The 18,040-nt window shown below is 40.5% G+C and overlaps 5 protein-coding genes across 7 annotated transcripts; 3 read left to right on the forward strand and 2 right to left on the reverse strand.

Moving 5' to 3' along the window:
- The first annotated feature begins 529 nt into the window (after positions 1 to 529).
- Positions 530 to 1,696, forward strand: LOC108048295 (matrix-remodeling-associated protein 7). Its single transcript, XM_017128846.2, has 2 exons — positions 530 to 721; positions 780 to 1,696. Exons 1-2 carry the CDS (start codon positions 590 to 592, stop codon positions 1,152 to 1,154), a joined length of 507 nt encoding a protein of 168 aa, XP_016984335.1. The 5' UTR covers positions 530 to 589; the 3' UTR covers positions 1,155 to 1,696.
- Positions 1,697 to 2,245: 549 nt separating this feature from the next.
- On the forward strand, positions 2,246 to 5,316 carry LOC108048297 (eukaryotic translation initiation factor 2A). Of its 2 annotated transcripts, none has more exons than XR_001769478.2 (4): positions 2,246 to 2,532; positions 2,703 to 3,867; positions 3,920 to 4,471; positions 4,531 to 4,647. XR_001769478.2 is itself a non-coding variant. In XM_017128848.2 (4 exons), the coding sequence occupies exons 1-4, from the start codon at positions 2,493 to 2,495 to the stop codon at positions 4,962 to 4,964; spliced, it is 1,917 nt and encodes a 638-aa protein (XP_016984337.1). In that variant the 5' UTR covers positions 2,252 to 2,492; the 3' UTR covers positions 4,965 to 5,316. The 2 variants fall into 2 exon arrangements, 1 of the variants encoding a protein (XP_016984337.1); XM_017128848.2 differs by having other exon boundaries at positions 2,252 to 2,532; positions 3,920 to 4,197; positions 4,531 to 5,316.
- Positions 5,171 to 5,737, reverse strand: LOC108048298 (small integral membrane protein 8). Its single transcript, XM_017128849.1, has 2 exons — positions 5,533 to 5,737; positions 5,171 to 5,462 (listed from the first exon to the last, which is right to left on the reverse strand). The coding sequence occupies exons 1-2, from the start codon at positions 5,629 to 5,631 to the stop codon at positions 5,304 to 5,306; spliced, it is 258 nt and encodes an 85-aa protein (XP_016984338.1). The 5' UTR covers positions 5,632 to 5,737; the 3' UTR covers positions 5,171 to 5,303.
- Positions 5,738 to 6,161: 424 nt separating this feature from the next.
- On the forward strand, positions 6,162 to 7,461 carry LOC108048299 (putative nuclease HARBI1). The gene is made up of 2 exons (XM_017128850.1): positions 6,162 to 6,424; positions 6,481 to 7,461. Exons 1-2 carry the CDS (start codon positions 6,210 to 6,212, stop codon positions 7,319 to 7,321), a joined length of 1,056 nt encoding a protein of 351 aa, XP_016984339.1. The 5' UTR covers positions 6,162 to 6,209; the 3' UTR covers positions 7,322 to 7,461.
- On the reverse strand, positions 7,257 to 8,509 carry LOC108048300. Of its 2 annotated transcripts, none has more exons than XR_006417679.1 (3): positions 8,024 to 8,509; positions 7,487 to 7,839; positions 7,257 to 7,420 (listed from the first exon to the last, which is right to left on the reverse strand). XR_006417679.1 is itself a non-coding variant. In XM_044460753.1 (3 exons), the coding sequence occupies exons 1-3, from the start codon at positions 8,239 to 8,241 to the stop codon at positions 7,403 to 7,405; spliced, it is 720 nt and encodes a 239-aa protein (XP_044316688.1). In that variant the 5' UTR covers positions 8,242 to 8,509; the 3' UTR covers positions 7,257 to 7,402. The 2 variants fall into 2 exon arrangements, 1 of the variants encoding a protein (XP_044316688.1); XM_044460753.1 differs by having other exon boundaries at positions 7,893 to 8,509.
- Between the last annotated feature and the right edge of the window lie 9,531 nt (positions 8,510 to 18,040).

Consider the following 18,040-nt stretch of genomic DNA (forward strand, 5'->3'; position numbering starts at 1 on the left):
ATTACCTTAGCGGATATGCAGAAAATGTATAAATGTGTTTGTTAAAATCATTTTCAATCGACCAGATTTTTGAGCCGAACGGTTAGTATAACAGACATATAGTCATAAAGTTTTGATCAAACTCATGAAAGCCCGAAACAGTATACAATTAGTATAATAAGAATAAACAGCATAATATACGCATAACTCAACAAAACCACAAAACTTATCTAGTTTTACCATCATCTGAATTTCATGAAATTAAAACCTTATTTATGATATAATCTACACTATTAGTATACCTACGATTACTTAAAAACAATATTTTTAATAAATATTGTTAGAAACAACAATTTTAATCAATTCATTTCTGATCATTCTTATGGCAGCTATATGATATAGACGTTCGCCTGTAGAATCATCGGGCTTGACAAAATTTTTGTCATTCGCCAAGATAGGTTTGTATAAAATAATTATTAATTTAAATACAAATTTAAAAATAAATAAAAAGTATTTTTGGAATTTTATGCTTACAGTCTGCGGTCACACTGCGCCAAAAAGAAAAAATACAAACAGAAATTAAACAACAAATAACAAGAGGAAAAACATAATGCAGGATATATTCCCTTCACTAGACGTCCTCTTCCTAGGTCTACCAGGTCACTATTCGGTAGCACTAGTCACGTTACTCATCTGCGTTTTGATTGCTCTCTATTTCGCCAACTTCTTCAAGGACAAAACCGTGGGTGTTCCCAACATAAACGGCTTTTTCTGGAATATTTTGCCTTTTTCCCTTACAGGAACTGGAGGATGAGGGATTGGGAGCCGACGAGCCACGCGACGAGGAGGATTCCGAATCAAGGACACCGCAGGGGGAGGAAACCGATGACGATGAAGCCTACGAGGAGAACTCCACCGAAAGCGAAGTTGAGTTCTTCGAGGAACAGGAACCAGGCCACAATTACAACCACCTGATGGGCCAGTTCAAGGCCAAGAGACTGCATCACAAGATGGAGAAGACCCTGACTCCCAGCCAGATCGAGGAGGAGCGCCGAATAGAGCGAGAGCAGCTGGCGGCCATTTTCGATCTTCTGCGCAAACAGGAGGTGGAATTGAATCTCCAGGACCGCATCAGCGACCAGGATCTCAAGCAGCAGGTGCGGCTTTACCGCTAAAGAGGAGGGAAACGAAGGCTCAGCTTACCTGAAAGCAGAAACTAGTGTGATCAATAAGTTATATGTTCAAGTATTCCAGTTTTGCTGTTACCATATGCCGCTCACTTATAGTAGGACCGTCTTTTAAAAACTAGTTTTATTAGTTTATTAATTTTCTGCACAACTATTATTTTACTTCAAAGTTATATCCACTTCCTCAAGTCCCTAATCTAAGTTTTAAAATGAGATTAATTTCGTTTCTTTTCATAATTTGTAGTATGTGAGCGTTATATGATTTTGCTAATCTTAATTAAGTTTAAATCAGCTTACGAACTAAAGACCTTTATTGGTAATGTTAGAAGATGTTTCAGCTTAAGCATAAAATCTAAAAGCAGACTATGTGTATATAGCGATATACTTTTGGCAAACTAAAGTATTTTCGTATAATTAGTTGCCAAATCTATCGGTTAGTTCAAAAAGTACTTACATAGCTTTAGTTTTATTAATACAAGTATATGTTGAATAAAGAGTGTGAAATGCTGTATAAACCGAAGCTAAATATATTTTTTACCAATATTTTAACTAATGTGCAGTTGTCGGTTGGGATTTCTGAAAACTTCTGATGTATTCTAAAACTGTTTTGACCCTAAAACAGGAGTTGCAACAGACGAGACTGCCATGACTAAGGAATCTAATAACAGCCTACATGGATATTTTTTTTTAATGTTCTAAATTTGTAAGGTATTATAACCGTTATTCGTATGTCTAGATCTCGGTAATCATAGTAGCTAGAGACTCTGGGTTGAACATGCAAACTCTTATGATGAGCTTGCAGCGCAAGCTTATATCAATGGTTGGTCTCGCCCACAAATTAAAATAAATTATTGCATACAATTTTAACTAACACACAAATTAATCATATTTAAAAACCGGTAAATCATGGACCGTTGTAGCGAAAGGACATTTTTTATTTAAACTAAAACGATTCAGCCCTTGAAAACTAAAAAGAAACAAGAAATATAGACTATCAACCCACCCTCGGTCTGGCCACTCAAATCTCTGATGTGTCAGTCCCAAAATTGTTAGTACTAAGATGTTTTTAAATTCACGTGGAGCAGAAATTTTGTTGCAGTTTTAAATACGTTCGGTTTGGTTTGGTTGATTGTTAAACGTGTCGTTGTGGCGCCAATGCATGTTGACTATCGTTCATCGATACACCGCGTACACGGCAACCGTGTGTGACCCCAAACACACAAATCCGTTGACCAACACTGACTGCAGCAGAACACGGCAGACGGCAAAAACAACAACATCGACGAGCGTGTTCCTGTGTGTGTGTGCGTGTGAGATTGGAAGACAATGGCTGCAGCTGCGGATCTGGTTGTTCCTACCCTTGCCAGTGAGTATAATCGCGCTATAATCCTGACCAAAATGTACCCGAGATGATGGGGACTTCGTCAGGCACCAAAAGCCCCACCTTGCTGCCTGTGGCAGCGGGAAAAGCCCAGAACCGTGCGACCTCGTGTTTCCACCTGCTAATCGAGACCCAATCTTAAATCTCATCCACAGTTCGCTCTAGCGTGGCCGTGGAATTGTGGTCCTCGGCGGGCTCAAAGCAGCCCTATGAGCACAAGCCCCACCTGCCGCGCGAGGAGACGAAGAGCTCCCGCTCGATCTGCTTCAGCTCCGACGGCCGGTATTTCGCCTTTTCCAACGGCCAGGAGGTCAAGGTGCTCCAAGCGAGCCAGGACAGCGCCGCCAGCTGGCCGGTCAAGTGTCTCCTACCCAGGCCCAAGGCCTTCTACCTCCAGTTCTCGCCACGTGGCAGCTACCTGTGCACCTGGGAGCACTATGCCATCACCAAGGACCGGCCGGAGGGGTCGCCCAACCTGCTCGTCTACGAGGTGGCCACCGGCGCCGAGGTGTTCGCCATCGTCCAGAAGAACCAGACGGACTGGCAGCCCTCCTGGTCGGCAGATGAGTCCATCTTCGCTCTGGTCGTCGGAGGTGAGGCTCTCTTCTATGACCTCGGCGAGGGCACCGACAAGGGATTCGCCTCCACGTCGCGCAAGATCGGTGGAAGTCGCGGGGGGATGCTGTCGCTGGGCCCCGGCAACTGTCCGCCCTTCCTGGCCTTTTACACTCCGGGCGCCAAGGGCGCGCCATCAATGTGCAAGCTGTACAAGTACCCGGCACTGGGACAGAACCAGACCGTCGCCTGCAAGAGTTTCTTCCAAGCGGACCGCGTCGAGATGCTGTGGAACAAGCGTGGCAGCGGATTGCTGCTCCTGACCAGCACGGAGGTGGACAAGAGCGGCGCCTCCTACTACGGCAACCAGGCGGTGCACTTCATGGCCACCAAGGGCGACACCTGCTCCGTGCCACTTTCCAAGGAGGGTCCGGTGCACTGCGTCAAGTGGAGTCCCAAGGCAACTGAGTTTGTGGTCGTCTACGGGTTCATGCCCTCCAAAGCGGCCCTCTACAACCTCAAGTGCGATGTGGTCTTCGACTTTGGCGAGGGACCGCGCAACTGCGCCTACTTCAATCCGTTCGGCAACCTCATAGTGCTCGCCGGCTTCGGCAATCTGCCCGGAGCCGTCGAGGTGTGGGATGTGTCAAAACGCGAGAGGTTGGCGAACCTAAAGTGCGCCGACACCACGGTCTTCGAGTGGCATCCCAACGGGGAGTGGTTTGTTACGGCCACCACGGCGCCCAGGCTCCGCATCAGCAATGGGTAAGTGGATCCAAAAGGTTGACGTAATAATATTAATGTATTTCTCCTACAGATTTAAGGTGTACCACTACTCGGGTGCCCTGCTCCATGAGACCATGTGGCCGCAGGGCCAGGAGCTGCTAGGCATCGAGTGGCAACAGTTCGCGGACAAGACGTTCAGCGAGCCCAAGATCACCAAGGCCAAGCACGAAGGCATCAAGTCTAGCCAGCCAGAGGCCAGCAAGAAGGCCTACACACCGCCCCATCTGCGGCTGCTGAAGGAGGGCAAGAATCCGGAAAAGTATCTGCCCCAGCCGAGTGTTCCCGGACTGGCCCCGGCAGCAGCAGCAGGTAATACGACGCGGAAGTTTTGGCACAGGCAGTACGACCTGGACAATCCGATCATGCGGCGGAATGAGCAGGGCCAATGCCAGCTGGTGGTGGGCAATGGGCGCGAAGGTCCACCGGCTACCGGGACCTCGACCAGCCGCCCCAACCGGCGCTATCGGCCCTACCAGCACAAACGCTATTAGATTCAAAGATTCACGCAGTTCTCAGCTCCATTCACCCCTTCCACACACATTCTGTATTAACATGAAAATTAGGATTAGGGATTGACGCGGCCGTAAGTAGGCTCGGCTGTGTGTTTGCTAATTGCTGTTTGCATTTCTATTCCGCCTGCAGGTGGTGCAAATGGAAACAAGAGAAACAACAAGAACAAACCCCGGGGCGCTAGGAAGGATGTCAACGTAGTAAACGGCGGCGATGCGGATTCTGCCACGGCTCAGTTGGCTGAACCAGGTGCTCCGGGTGCTCAACAGCCGTCCGAGTTCGTGGGCAGAGAGGAGCCCAGGCATCCGCCCACTCCCAGACCGAAATACCAGCAGGATAATGCTACCGATCAGCATCAAGATCTGCAGGGACAGGGCCAGGCCAATGGCCAGAACATAAGCGAGAAGGACCGCAAGATTCGTAGCGTCGCCAAGAAGCTGTCGGACATCAAGAAGCTGAAGGTGCGTCGCAGCCAGGGCGAAAACCTGGAGCTGAATCAACTGAACAAGATTAAGATGGAAGCACGGTACCTGGACGAGCTCAAGGCTCTCAAGTTGTCTGCCTAGGAGGGCGATGATGGCGATAAGGACGTCGACGGCGCCGAAAAGAAGGATACAGATGCGAGGAGTGATTACTCTTGTGATTGTGATACACCACCTCCTCCTCTCAGCTCCACTCCATTTTAATTTCCTGTCCGTCCCCTTCCTGCTGTTGTACGCTCATTTTGCGGCCCCCATTTGCCGCAATAAGTTTCTAGTTAAAAACATTTTTCTACTATTGTGATTTCTGATCTATTTTTGGCAAAAACAAACCGTAACTCCCAAACAAAACAAATTTATGTACCAAATTGTGCTACCGAGTAAATAAAGATGTTTCCACCAATATCGCTCTTCCGCCAGGTGGATTTACTGCTCCCAATTCGATTTCTTCTTTACGAACTTTTCCTGTCCGTTTTCCTGGACCGCCACATAGTAGCCCAGACTTTCGTATTTGTACCGCATGTAGGCTATGTATCCGAAGACCCCGGTAACGGCTGTCAGTCCTAGGCCCATGATGATTTTGTTCTGCCAAAGTAATTGACTGTTATATTGTCCCTGCAATCGTTACAATCGCTAGTTTCAATTGTGTCATTACCGGTTTCGTGTACAACTCGAAGTTGATCAGGCGAAAGACCCCAGTGCTTCGCATGGATCGAATGCCATCGCCCGGATTCTGTTGCTTTCCCTCGCTCATCGTGTCCGCGTACTCCACTCAATCACCGGTCAATTTATTGCACAATGAAATTGTAAATATAAACATGTGAAAAGATTCGAACATTGTGTGGGCAGTGTGCCCGTTGAAGTATAAAATACCTCTGATTTGGGCTACAGTAAAGCTTCTACTGGTGAAATCACGTTTTTCTGCTTATTTTGTATCCTTATGCTATTAAGAATATGTAGGGTAAAGGAACAGTCCTTCTCCTCCACTTTAAGCTACTACCTAAAGTATAAAGACTTAAATATAGACTTTATTGAGAATAAAGGGATTTGTTAGTCCCAATTGACGAAAACAAATCATAAAAAGTTATTGAATCCCTCCAATGAATTTAATGAAAATAACTTTTAGATGTTTCAGAATTATAAACCAAGATTATATTATGATTATAAATGCAGGCAAAATATCTTGAGTATATTGCAGATACAAATATATATATTGGTAGGTACTACCTGTTGAATATTTTAAAACAGCTGACAGCATTTTAGCCATTCTCATAAAAGTAAATACGTATTTGGCAGACTGTTTTCGGTGTTTATTATCCCAATGTAAACAAAATGACTTTGAGCCGCGCTATTTACCTTAACTCACTCGAGGACTCTGATGAAGAGTTAGATGTAAGATCTCGTAAGCCCAGAGTATACCAAACCAGGCCCAACTTTTTGGATGAAATGGAGGAAGTTGAGTTTATAAATAAATTCCGAATTTCGAAAGCTACTTGCTTAATGCTCTTACAAAAAATAGGAAGGAAGGTGGAGCACCTAACATCCAGGTTTGTAACATTTTATCGTGGAAAGAAGCATCTTTTAATGCTACTAATCTGTCCAGGAACTACGCTCTCAGTCCCGAGGACAAACTGTTGTTAGCCCTACGATTTTATGCCTGTGGAAACTTTTTAGTGGCCGTCGGAGACTTTTGCAAAGTGAGCACATCTTCCGCTTGTCGAGCGGTAAAAGAGGTTTCCTTTAACATTGCGGCAATGTCCAGGGACTACATCAAGTTTGGAGAAACCGAATCAGTCGTAGAGGAGTTCCAAAAGATATCGAAATTTCCTAATGTGATGGGGGCCATTGGCTGCACACATATTCGGATAAGATCCCCAGGGCAGAGCCAAGATGAAGCATATCGCAATCGGAAAGGTCACTTCTCGTTGAATATCCAGGCCGTTTCTAATGCGCAGTTGGTTATCCAAGATTTGGTGGCTAGATGGCCAGGCTCAACCACTAATAGCACTATCTTCAACCGCAGTAGACTGAAAGATCGGTGGGAAAGCGGTGAATTTGAAAATAATTTCCTTTTGGGCAATGGCTACACACTAAGCAAATATATGATGACCCCTATTAAAAGACCCACTACAGATGCAGAAATGCTTTACAATGAATCCCAGATCGGCACTGTTAAAATCGTTTATAGATGCTTTGAGGCTTGGAAACAACGGTTTCCGGTTCTGTCTTACGGATTGCGCATCAACATTGATACTGCGAAAGTTGTCATAGTTGCATGTGCGGTTCTCCACAACATAGCAATCCAAAAAAATGACCCACTTCCCCCTATGGATGAGGATTTGGCCACTGAGTCGTTTGAGGATGGCGAGGAAGTCGATGCAATAGTGGATGTCTCCGATGGGTTTCACAGAAACGATTTAATTAATAAGTATTTCGAAAGATAATACAAAATATTCTGACACAACTTTTATAATAACTTATTAACTGTAATATGTAACCTTAATGTAAGTAAAAATTACAGGGCATCAATCCTTTGGAGAGTCCTGCAAAGAAAAAGCAAAATATTAATTAAGAAAAACACACATATACATTTAATTTTCGTGGCTTACATTAAGATTTCGTTTTTTTTCAGCTATTTCTAAACAAAGGAGCTCGCGTTTCGCACTTAAAGTTTGCATTTCTTCCAGGTGCTTTTCCTGTGCTCGATTGTTTTCCTGTTCGTAGAAAGCACGCTGAGTCCTGATCAAACGTAACTTTTCCTCTAGAATTAGATAGCCAATGTCATTTTTTTTGGGTACACTCCTTCCAGACGGACTTCTAGGTGGTGCAACCAATGTCGCCTCAAAGGGTGTCGGAATACTAGATTTGGAAGCAACATTTTCACTTGAGTTTTCCTCAATGAAATCGATTATATCCACAAACGATCCTGAAGGACCCTCTGACTGCGGATCAGTCTTAACATCTGGAAGGCAATTGAAGGCGTTGTTTTTAGAACAATAAATGATTTAGACTTACAATCACTGTCGGAGTTTTCGCCACCCGTATCATCATCTCCAAGTATGGCTTTTAGTTTTTCGGAAACGGATGTTGTGGGGGGCTGCCATTGCGGAAGCCCAGCACTAAGTTTTTTTTTTAAACTTTCGTACTTGGCTCTTAAGCTGTGACCGGAGCGCTGTATCCCAGACTTCATCGAATAGGTTGCTGCCAAATTTTCCCACGCTAACTCCTTTTCTTTCCAGGTCACAGAATCACATCTTTTGTTTTCGAAGATCTTTCTCTGCTCGGCCGCTAAAGTGATGAGCAAAAACTCTTCGTCCGTGCTAAAATTTTGACCCCGCTTAAATTTGTTTCTCTGGCTTTTCATTTTCACTGTTGCTGATCAAACTACATAAATAATTCACTTGACAAGATCCAACTACATATGTATGTACATATGTGTTTATGTTGGAAAACAGAAAACGGCTGTCGTATACTTTAACTGCCGGCTAACTTATGTGGTAGATGTACATTAAGTAATAGTTATTTGCTCTATGTTGTCTAGATTTTCGGTAAACTAACAAAATTTCGTCTTGACTTTGTATTACACCCCACAGTTAAGTTTCTATCTGTTAGTTAAGTTAAAACAGATGTTATTCTTTTTGCCAATCACAGTAAATATTTATTAAGGGTACTCTCGTCTCGTCGTCTAGTTTTTGTCTTATTTAATATATCATATTTATCAATTTGGAATGTTAAGGGCTAATTTCTCGGTTTTTCACAATTTTAAAATAAAAAAAATTTTGAAAGTGCTTCATTTAGTTCATGCGATTAGCTGTATTTATAATACATATAAAATGAAGAACTTCTTGGTCAAGTGTTTGCTGTTTTTTCCAAAAAAAAACCAAAGGTCATGGATTCTGAAGATTTCAAAATTATTTGTTCGCTAATAGCATCCAGTTATTATTTAACTCTCAGTTAAGAAAGCGGCTTTAAAGATATTGGATTGATTGAATTGACCATAAGCTAACTAGTAGTTAAGACCACGGAAATAAAGGTTTAATGTTAGGGAAAAGTCAGTTCATTTCTTACAACAGTTCTGTACCAACAAATCTACCCCAAAATAATAATTAGATACATAATTATGCATATAAAAAAATACGATTTTAATAAAAATGAAACAGTATTATTTATTTCCCCTATTGTTCTATAAAAGCTATATGATATATTGATCCAATTTGGCCCGATATGTATACCTTTTTTGAAAAAGCGTTTTGGAGAATTTCCTTTGGTCATACCAAATAGGCTCATGACGTTTTCATCATCAAATATTAAGCGAACGCTCCCTGAGGTTGTTGGAGACTTTGGCAAGAATGGCTGCCTTATTCTTTGTAGAGGTCGTTTGACAGAGTCGTAGTTTACCTCAATTTCCTCATCACTTTTGGTTTCTTTAAAGGAATAATTAAATTTAAATATTGTATTTTACTAAATATCCAAAATTATAAAAGTATGTAATACGTTATATGTACATTATATATATAAATGTATATTGTGCAACCAACTTTATATACATAGAACATACGCAAATATGGATGTATGGGCCGTTTTTATTTGTTTTAATTTTAATAAAAGCGCCTCTGATTTCTTTTATGATACATTCGCTAATTCTTATTATATACTTAAGAAGTTTATGTTTTTACATGTTCGTTGGCAATTTCTGAATGACAAAAATCTAAATACAAAATCTAATAAAAACCAATTTTAAAAAGTTTTAAAATCACTGAAAAAAAATCTTAATATTCAAATTTTTTTTTATTTTTTTTTTCAAAATTTTTTATTGGATGGCCTCAACATTGCGGTTTATGTGTGAAACACCACTTCGTTCATATGGCTTCCTCGGCTGGCTTCACAGTAGCCCATTCGGTCGACCCAATTTTTAAACCCTTGCAGAGGGTATTATAATTTTGCTCAAAAGTTTGTAACACAGTGAAGGAGACGTTTCCGACCCCATAAAGTATATATATTCTTGATCAGGATCAATAGGGGAGTCGATATAGCAATGTCCGTCTGTCCGTCTGTCCGTCTGTTTCAATACCGTTTGCGAGCTCAGTTTAAAAGCTAGCGATCTGAAACTTTCACACTCGTCCTAAAACATGTGTACGCAGGTCAAGTTTGAAAATCGCCCCGATCGGACGTCTATATCCTATAGCTCCCATAGGAACAATCGGATATATCTAGCAAGAATTGATGATATTTCGCGCAGTGTAAGAGCTATTGACATGAATCTTTCCAAATCGTATTTTTTTATGCATACCTTGATTAGGGTAAAAGCACGTGACGATCGGACGTCTATATCCTACAGCTCCCATAGGAACAACAGGGTGAAATCGGTCCAAATTTGATGATTTTCTGAATTTTTCGCGTAGTGTGTAAGCTACTGACATACATTTTTCCAAGTCTTATTTATTTACGCTTGATTAGGGTAAAAGCGCTTGCCGATCGGACGTCTATTTCTTATAGCTTCCGTAGGAAAAATAGTAAAATGCTGCAAAAGTATCCCTTTTTTTTCTATTTTTTTTATGACATTTTTGCAGTATAAAAGCAATTGACATTAAACGATGCAAATCTAGTTTATTTATGTATACCTTATTCCTTTCACTACTTTTTCAGTTTTAGCAATTTCGGCAGTCTGCAAGGGTTTTAAAACTTCGGCTTGCCGAAGTTAGCTTCCGTCCTCGTTAAACACATTTTCGATGGGATGGCCCTCAATGGCCCTGATGGCGACTTCAATATCGTGCTTTAGGTCGTCAATTGTCTCTGGGTGGTTGGCGTAACACTTATCCTTGACGGCACCCCACAAAAATAGTCCAACGGGGTCAAATCGCAGCTGCTAGACGGCCAGTTGACATCGCCGTTTCGTCTGATTATGCGATTTTCGAACGTACCGCGCAAAAGCTCGATTGTGACGTTGGCCGTGTGGCACGTAGCGCCGTCCTGCTGGAACCATATGTCGTCAAAGAAAAACGGCCCAATGATGCCGCACGACCACATACCGCACCAAACAGTCACTCGTTGGGGATGCATTGGCTTCTCCAAAACGACGTGTGGATTTTCTGAACCCCAAATGCGACAGTTTTGCTTATTAACATAACCACCGAGGTGGAAATGGGGCTCGTTGTTTTTTATAGCGATTTTAAAACGCAAATCTTTCGTGGTCCACCCTTTATTACATATATTCTTATATTCTTTTCTTTTTTGTTTTCTTTTTTCTACTTCATCCTCACAAGTGGAGTCATCTATTGAGTTTTTTCTTTTTCTTTTGAGCATCATTTGAATCATCCGCACCCATTTTCAAGACAAATCTATAATCAAAAATAAAAATGTAGATTTTTTTAAAGCTATAATCGTAGCATCTATATTTTTTCAGGTTTTCCTACTTTTCCGGATTTCCCATTATTTTTAGCGATTTTTCGATCATCGAATCACGTCCCTAGTGAATTCTCTAATAAAATGAGTATATTTTCGATTTTTCAGGTTTTCCTACTTTTCCGGCTTTCCGATAATTTTTAATTCTTAGCTGAAATGAGCATAGAGTTAATTTTCCTAATTTCCCAAAATTTCGAGATTTTCTGTAATTTTGTAAAAATTTATTTGTTTTGGATCGCTGTCCTGCTAAAATCGAAATCGATCGTGTATGCCCAGTTTTTCAGCAGTCTGGAGCAGGTTTTCCTTTAAAATCTTGGCCATCCATGATAACTTAAAAAAAACGAGGTTGCCCCGCCAGATGCTGCCATACAAGCCCAAACCATAACATGACCCCCGCCATGCTTGACTGTAGCTTTTAAGAGTTTGCTTTCTGTCTCTTTCTAAGAACGTCCTTCGACCCAAAAATATTAAATTTTGACTCATCAGCGAAAATTACGTAAAATTTTTGGGTCGGTGGGCATTCTTAGGTACGCCATAAAGCCAATACAGAGCTGCAGGACAAACAGCTAAAACCCACCGTTAAGCATGACGGTGGACACGTTATGGTTTGGGCCTGTAAGTCCGCAGCAGGAGTCGGAAACCTAAAATTTATTGAAAGCACAATGAATAAAAATGTTTATCCTTATATCCTTAAGGATAATTTACTCCAAAGTGCTGAGAAATTGAGAATAATACAGGGTTTTTGGTTCTATCAAGACAATGACCCAAAGCATAAGTCCGGTATTGTTCAATATTGGCTGGGTTATAATTGTCTCCATATAATGAAATCGCCAGCTCAGTCACCCGATTTTAATGTTATTGAGAATTTGTGGGCTTTGCTGGACTCAAAAATTTGGGAGCGCAATATTTCCAATAACGAGGACGGAAGCTAACTTCGGCAAGCCGAAGTTTTAATACCCTTGCAGGCTCAAATTGAAAAAGTAGCGAAACGAATAAGGTATGCATAAATAAACTAGATTTGCATAGTTTCATGTCAAATGCTTTTATACTGCAAAAATGTCACATAAAAATAGAAAAAAGGGATATTTCCGCAGACTTTAACAATTTTTTGTACAAAAACTATAAGATATAGACGTCCGATAGGCAAGCGCTTTTACCCTGATCAAGATATGCGTAAATAAATAAGACTTGAAAAATTTATTTTTAATTTAATTTAAATTTATTAACACACTGCACGAAATATCCTTAAAATTAAATTTTAACCGATTTCACTCTATTGTTCCTATGGGAGCTATAGGATATAGACGTCAGATCGGCACGCGCTTTTATCCTGATCAAGGTATGCATAAAAAAAAAGATTCATGTCAATATCTTTTACACTGTGCGAAATATCATCATTCTTGCAAGATATATCTGTTCCTATGGGAGCTATAGGATATCGACGATCGGGGCGTTTTTAACATGATCTGCGTACCATGTTTTGGACGACTGTGAAAGTTTCAGATCGCTAGCTTTTAAACTGAGCTCGCAAACGGTATTGCAGACGCGGACGGACAGACGGACATGGCTATATCGACTCCCCTATTGATCCTGATCAAGAATATATATACTTTATAGGGTCGGAAACGTCTCCTTCACTGCGTTACAAACTTCTGACCATAATTTTGGTCCCCTCTGCAAGGGTATAAAAATTAAAAACAACAAAGTTATATTTCTTAAAATTTATTTTTTCCGATTGTTTCTGTAAAAATTGGTTTCGCCCCTAGAACTCGATATGTACGCTTCTTAATTACTTCGGCGGTACTAACCTGTCGCAAACTGCGTTAAAGATATTCTTCAGCGAGGACTAGATATGGACCCGTTTTGGATGCAGTCCAATTCCAGCCAGTTCTCACACCCTTTACAACAGCGTTTTTAGAACCTGTTAAAGTCGGATTTACTGTAGTTGTATAAGAGCCTTTGGCCCACTTCCTGCCCGTATACACTCCTGCGAAAGTTTTCTTAATAAGATTGTTGGCAGCCGAAACATAACCGGTTGGTGACTCTGATGGATTCAATTTAATTTATGCTTTTCCTGGTAAATATATTTTAGGTGCTTGAGCTATTACGTAATATGCAGAAACACACAATGGTATCAAGATTGTGACACATATACCAAGGCGTACCATTGTTGAAGTCTTTGGTTGATTTCCTGGAAGATCAGCTGAACTTGGAGAACTCGGACAAAGTTCACAAGCCGGCGGTGCCGTTTCCGTTTTGGAAGAGAAGCGGTAAGATGGCGTTGGTTTTTTTATACCTTCGGTAGCCACCCTGGGAGCTGATGAAAAGACGGAGCGTAAGGGCATCACAGAAGAAAAGTTAACTGGCCACATACTTCTAGCCTTCAAAGTTCCTGTTTTTATATATTTGATGGTACTTCTTGCTGCTGAATAAACAACCGAACTTGAGCCAGGCACTATATTAGTAACTATAACTTTTGTTGCCTTGTCTAAAGTAGCTCTATTTATATAACGTTGAGGAGAACCCAGATCTAGAGTGGTTTTGGATACAGCCCATTTCCAACCGTTGCCTACACCTTCACCTGTGGCTTTTGTGAATGATGTTAAGGCCGGACTAACATTGTATGAAAATGTGGAGGCAGATCCTTTTCTTACTGATTCTGTGAGCTGCTTCCAGTATTTTAGCAGTCCTGCGAAATTTTTTTTAGTTACATAATCGGCAGCATTAAAAGGTCCGCTTTGTGATCCCTGGGTTAATGTTTTGGCAACAACTGTTTTCGAAGCAGAAGATATTCCGGCTTGTGATCCCTGGGCTAGAGTTTTGGCGACTATCTTCTCAGCAGCATGATTCAATTCAATTTGTTTTTGTGTTAGTGACTTAGCAACAACGTTGGCAGCGGAAGTCAAAGACGTAGTTAAAGTCGCCGAAAGAATTGCGGCATGTGGTTCTTGGGTTACTGTTTTGGCGACGACGTTAGCAGTAGAAGATAAAGATGCATTTAGAGTCTTGGAAGTCAGTCGAATATTTGTACCTGAATTCAATTTGCCGAGTCTTGAAAGTGTTTTCGATCTTAAAGCGGCCAGCCAAGAGATCCATGTCCACAGAGACGCCGGGTGCATTTCACTGAATTCCTGGGGTACAACCTGTGGGATGACTGCCTCCGGAACTGGCATCGGAAGATGGTATCCCCGATATATTTTGTATGTCACATAGGCCAATAGCACGCCTCCGATACATACAGCCACTTTGAGCTTTTCGTAAAAATCGTCTTGGTTAGGTTCGCCTGGGTTTGGAATTGGGAAGAATCGATTTGGCTGTTCAAAGTTACCCATGGACAAGTAGTAGCGATCACGGCGAGTTATTATATCAGAGACAATAAAGTCTTCGGAGGGGTGGACGTGTCTTTGAGATTTAGTCTTCAAAGTGGAATGATCGTATGAAGCGCGTTTTTTGGGGTCGATCAGAACGCGGTACGCGTTGTTGATCTTCAAGAACTGCTCCGATCCGCATATGTTTTTGTCGGGATGCCATTGCAGAGACAATTTCCGAAAAGAGTTTTTAATAAGACTTTCGGTGGCGTCCCTGCGCAATCCCAACACGTGGTAGTGGTCTTGGTAAATGTTGCTCATCCTGAGCCTGGACTTGGGAATATATCACGTAAGAATTTCTGGGAGTATTAATAGGCATCTAATATTTACCTCTTGCTGGGTCAGAATACTGGGAAGTCCCAAATTAAATAAATTGCCAGTAAACTGTTCCAATCGATATCAACAACCGAAGCCGATAACGATTATTTGCGCTCTAAAGCCTAGTATCCAGATCGACAAACGATTAGGCTAGCGTAAAAACTTTAATCTTTCCAGTGTGACCAAAAGTTTGAGAGTTCATCAGATTTAAGCGTGCTACGGTCGTACTGTCAATCAGCTGGGTTTGTTGACAAGCAGTTAAAATTCAAATATCGTATTTGTGGGAAAGAGCCTTTAAAAAATATTATCAAATATTATTATCTGCTGCTGTACAAAGAAATAAAAAAACAATACAATTTAAATTTAACAGTTGTTTTTTTTAATTTACTGATAATTATTTGCTAATTTAAAGTTCATAGCTACACTTTTATTGTGTTTTTTAGTACATTCTGGACCTAAAAACATTTTTCTCTGACAAGAGGCACCCCAGATACTATTAATGTTATTTTGTCCTCACATGTAAACACCTGCAATCGACTTTTGTGAGTTTTTTGAGTTTTTCCCTCCATTTCTTGTAATGTTCAGTGAGAAGCGCACGCCAAAAGATTAAATTTTTTAATCTTTTCGCTAGGGTTCACCCAAAACTCATTTCCGCAGACTGGCAACGCTATGGAATTTTCCTGTATTTTTTCGTCGATCAGGAGACCGACGATAAAAAGGCCCGACGAAAAGTGAACGCCAGCTGTTTGCCTCTCGCTCTCTCTCATGACTGGCGTACGGTTTTCGTCGATCAGGATACTAGGCTATAGGAAATATCACAAAAAGAAATGACAAAAATTATAACTTCGCTCTTTTTAAATACGCTTGGACTGCGTTATTGCGTGATGGGCTTACAAAGGCTTAACATAGTGGACTAGATCTATCAAAGCATTTAAAATTGAACTTCTGAAGCTGAGACCCACCAACTAAATTTTTTGGGTTCCTATTTTGCCTATCGCTTTAAGCCTAGTATCCAGATCGACAAACGAGTATGCTAGCGTAAAAACTTTAATCTTTCCAGTGTGACCCAAATTTCGAGAGTTCATCGGATTTAAGCGTGCTACGGTCGTACTGACAATCAGCTGGGTTTGTTGACAAGCAGTTAAAAATTCAAATATCGTATTTGCGGGAAAGAGCCTTTATAAAGATATTATCAAATAGCCTTGGCAAGACTGATTGTCCATCCGTCTGTACAAAGAAGTTAAAAAACAATACGGTTTAAATTTAACAGTTGTTTTTTTTAATTTTATGATAATTATTTGCTAATTTAAAGTTCATAGCTGCACTTTTATTGTATTTTTTAGTACATTCTGGACCTAAAAAACATTTTGCTCTGACAAGAGGCACCCCAGATAGTATTAATGTTATTTTGTCCTCACGATAGGAAACACCTACAATCGACTTTTGATGAAGTTTTTATAGTTTTTCCCTACATTTCTTATAATGTTCAGTGAGAAGCGCTTGCCAAAAGATTAAATTTTTTAATCTTTTCGCTAGGGTTCACCCAAAACTCATTTCCGCAGACTGGCAACTAGATCAATTTTCAAAGGTATTTTTTCGTCGATCAGGAGACCGAAGCTGAAAAAAGGCCCGACGACAAGTGAACGCCAGCTGTTTCTTTTCGCTCTCTCTCATGACTGGCGTACGGTTTACTCAAGTGGCTACTAGGCTTTACTCAAGGGGCAGCAGCAACAAACAATAACAAAGAACAGCTGCCAATCGAAGGCGGGAGAATATGTATTTAATTTTGTTATTTGAAATTGAGATTTGTTTATAAACTGGGTGTTTGACTTATTGGGACCTTCGTAGGAAACTTTCGTAAGCTTAATTCGGCATTTACAGATTTAATTTTATAAAAATCGTATAATTGAAATTAAACAATTTTTTTTTAAATTGACATTTTAATGTTTTTGCATTTAGGCTTAAAAATCGAAAAAAGTTGTTTGGAAGTTTAATTTCTTTAAAGGTTATATTATAAGATATATATTAAAATGTGTTGTTAGCCCAAAATATCTATTAAATACTAATTCTTAAGGGTCCATCCTGGTTAGTTTGTTCAAATTTATCGAAAACATTTTTTTTGCTTTTTTCGAAAGCTACAAGTGTCTAGAATATCATACTAAAAGACAAATCGAAATACGTGATGGTTTAAAAGTTAAAAGTTTAAAAGTTTCTGGAAAACTACATTTTTCGAGCTGGCATCATATCTCAGTCAATTTTTAACGAATCTTAATGTTTTTTTTCGTACGCGTAATTAAATTGTCCATAGAATGAACTAGAATTACATTGAAAGCTTATAGATTGGATTTTTTATCGACAAAAAAGTGAAGAAAATTTCGGTAAAAACGACACTAAATTTTAAAAACGCCGCCATTTTGTTATTTTTTATTTATTTTCGATTAGAAGAGTCGCCAGCGGGGTTCCTGTTTCGCGCATTGGCCTACGTCGCCTTGTGTCCTGCTTCAAAATTTTTGAAATTTGTACAAAATTATCCCTAAAGTTTATAAAATTAAAGACCGATTTTTAAGGGGATACGGCCACAGCCCAAACCGTAAGAGCAAGAGCAGCCAAATTTTTTCACAGTATTCCATTGGGGGCGTGGGCGCCCACTTAGATCCGATATGTCCCCCCAGTGGCCCCAAACAGCTCCAACATCCATTATTCTGAGCAAAATAAAGTTTTTGTATTTAAGCTTAACTTCTAAAGTGGTTGGAATTTCGATATTTGGTTTTTTCCAAATTTTAGGTTTTGAAAAGGCCTAATTAGAAATCTAAAAGAAATTTCGATATCCCCCATAATTTGGGGGCTACATTTAAAATTAACTTTTCGATTTAAAAAATCTAAACCGCTGCTCCGATCAAGATGATTTTTCGCTCAATTGTTATTCTATGGCCCAAATGCTTAAGTTTCATTTTTCAAGTTTTTAACATTTTTTAAAGTATTTTAACGAATTTATTTAGATTTTCTAAGTTATTGCGTTGCATTTTGCGGGAGCCTGTCGAGAGAACGAAACCCAGAGAGCGGATGCCAAGAGAG

This window comes from Drosophila rhopaloa, unplaced genomic scaffold (assembly GCF_018152115.1).
Source record: "Drosophila rhopaloa isolate 14029-0021.01 unplaced genomic scaffold, ASM1815211v1 contig_217, whole genome shotgun sequence".
Taxonomy (NCBI): Eukaryota; Metazoa; Arthropoda; class Insecta; order Diptera; family Drosophilidae; genus Drosophila; species Drosophila rhopaloa.

Coding starts and splice junctions, on each gene's coding strand:
- LOC108048295 (XM_017128846.2), top strand. CDS start 590: ATGCAGGATATATTCCCTTCACTAGACGTCCTCTTCCTAGGTCTACCA. Junction 722..779: donor ACTTCTTCAAGGACAAAACC/GTGGGTGTTCCC, acceptor TTTCCCTTACAG/GAACTGGAGGATGAGGGATT.
- LOC108048299 (XM_017128850.1), top strand. CDS start 6,210: ATGACTTTGAGCCGCGCTATTTACCTTAACTCACTCGAGGACTCTGAT. Junction 6,425..6,480: donor GTGGAGCACCTAACATCCAG/GTTTGTAACATT, acceptor TAATCTGTCCAG/GAACTACGCTCTCAGTCCCG.
- LOC108048300 (XM_044460753.1), bottom strand. CDS start 8,241: ATGAAAAGCCAGAGAAACAAATTTAAGCGGGGTCAAAATTTTAGCACG. Junction 7,840..7,892: donor CGAAAACTCCGACAGTGATT/GTAAGTCTAAAT, acceptor ATTGCCTTCCAG/ATGTTAAGACTGATCCGCAG.
- LOC108048297 (XM_017128848.2), top strand. CDS start 2,493: ATGGCTGCAGCTGCGGATCTGGTTGTTCCTACCCTTGCCA. Junction 3,868..3,919: donor AGGCTCCGCATCAGCAATGG/GTAAGTGGATCC, acceptor TTTCTCCTACAG/ATTTAAGGTGTACCACTACT. Junction 4,198..4,530: donor GGCCCCGGCAGCAGCAGCAG/GTAATACGACGC, acceptor TTCCGCCTGCAG/GTGGTGCAAATGGAAACAAG.
- LOC108048298 (XM_017128849.1), bottom strand. CDS start 5,631: ATGAGCGAGGGAAAGCAACAGAATCCGGGCGATGGCATTCGATCCATG. Junction 5,463..5,532: donor TCGAGTTGTACACGAAACCG/GTAATGACACAA, acceptor TTACTTTGGCAG/AACAAAATCATCATGGGCCT.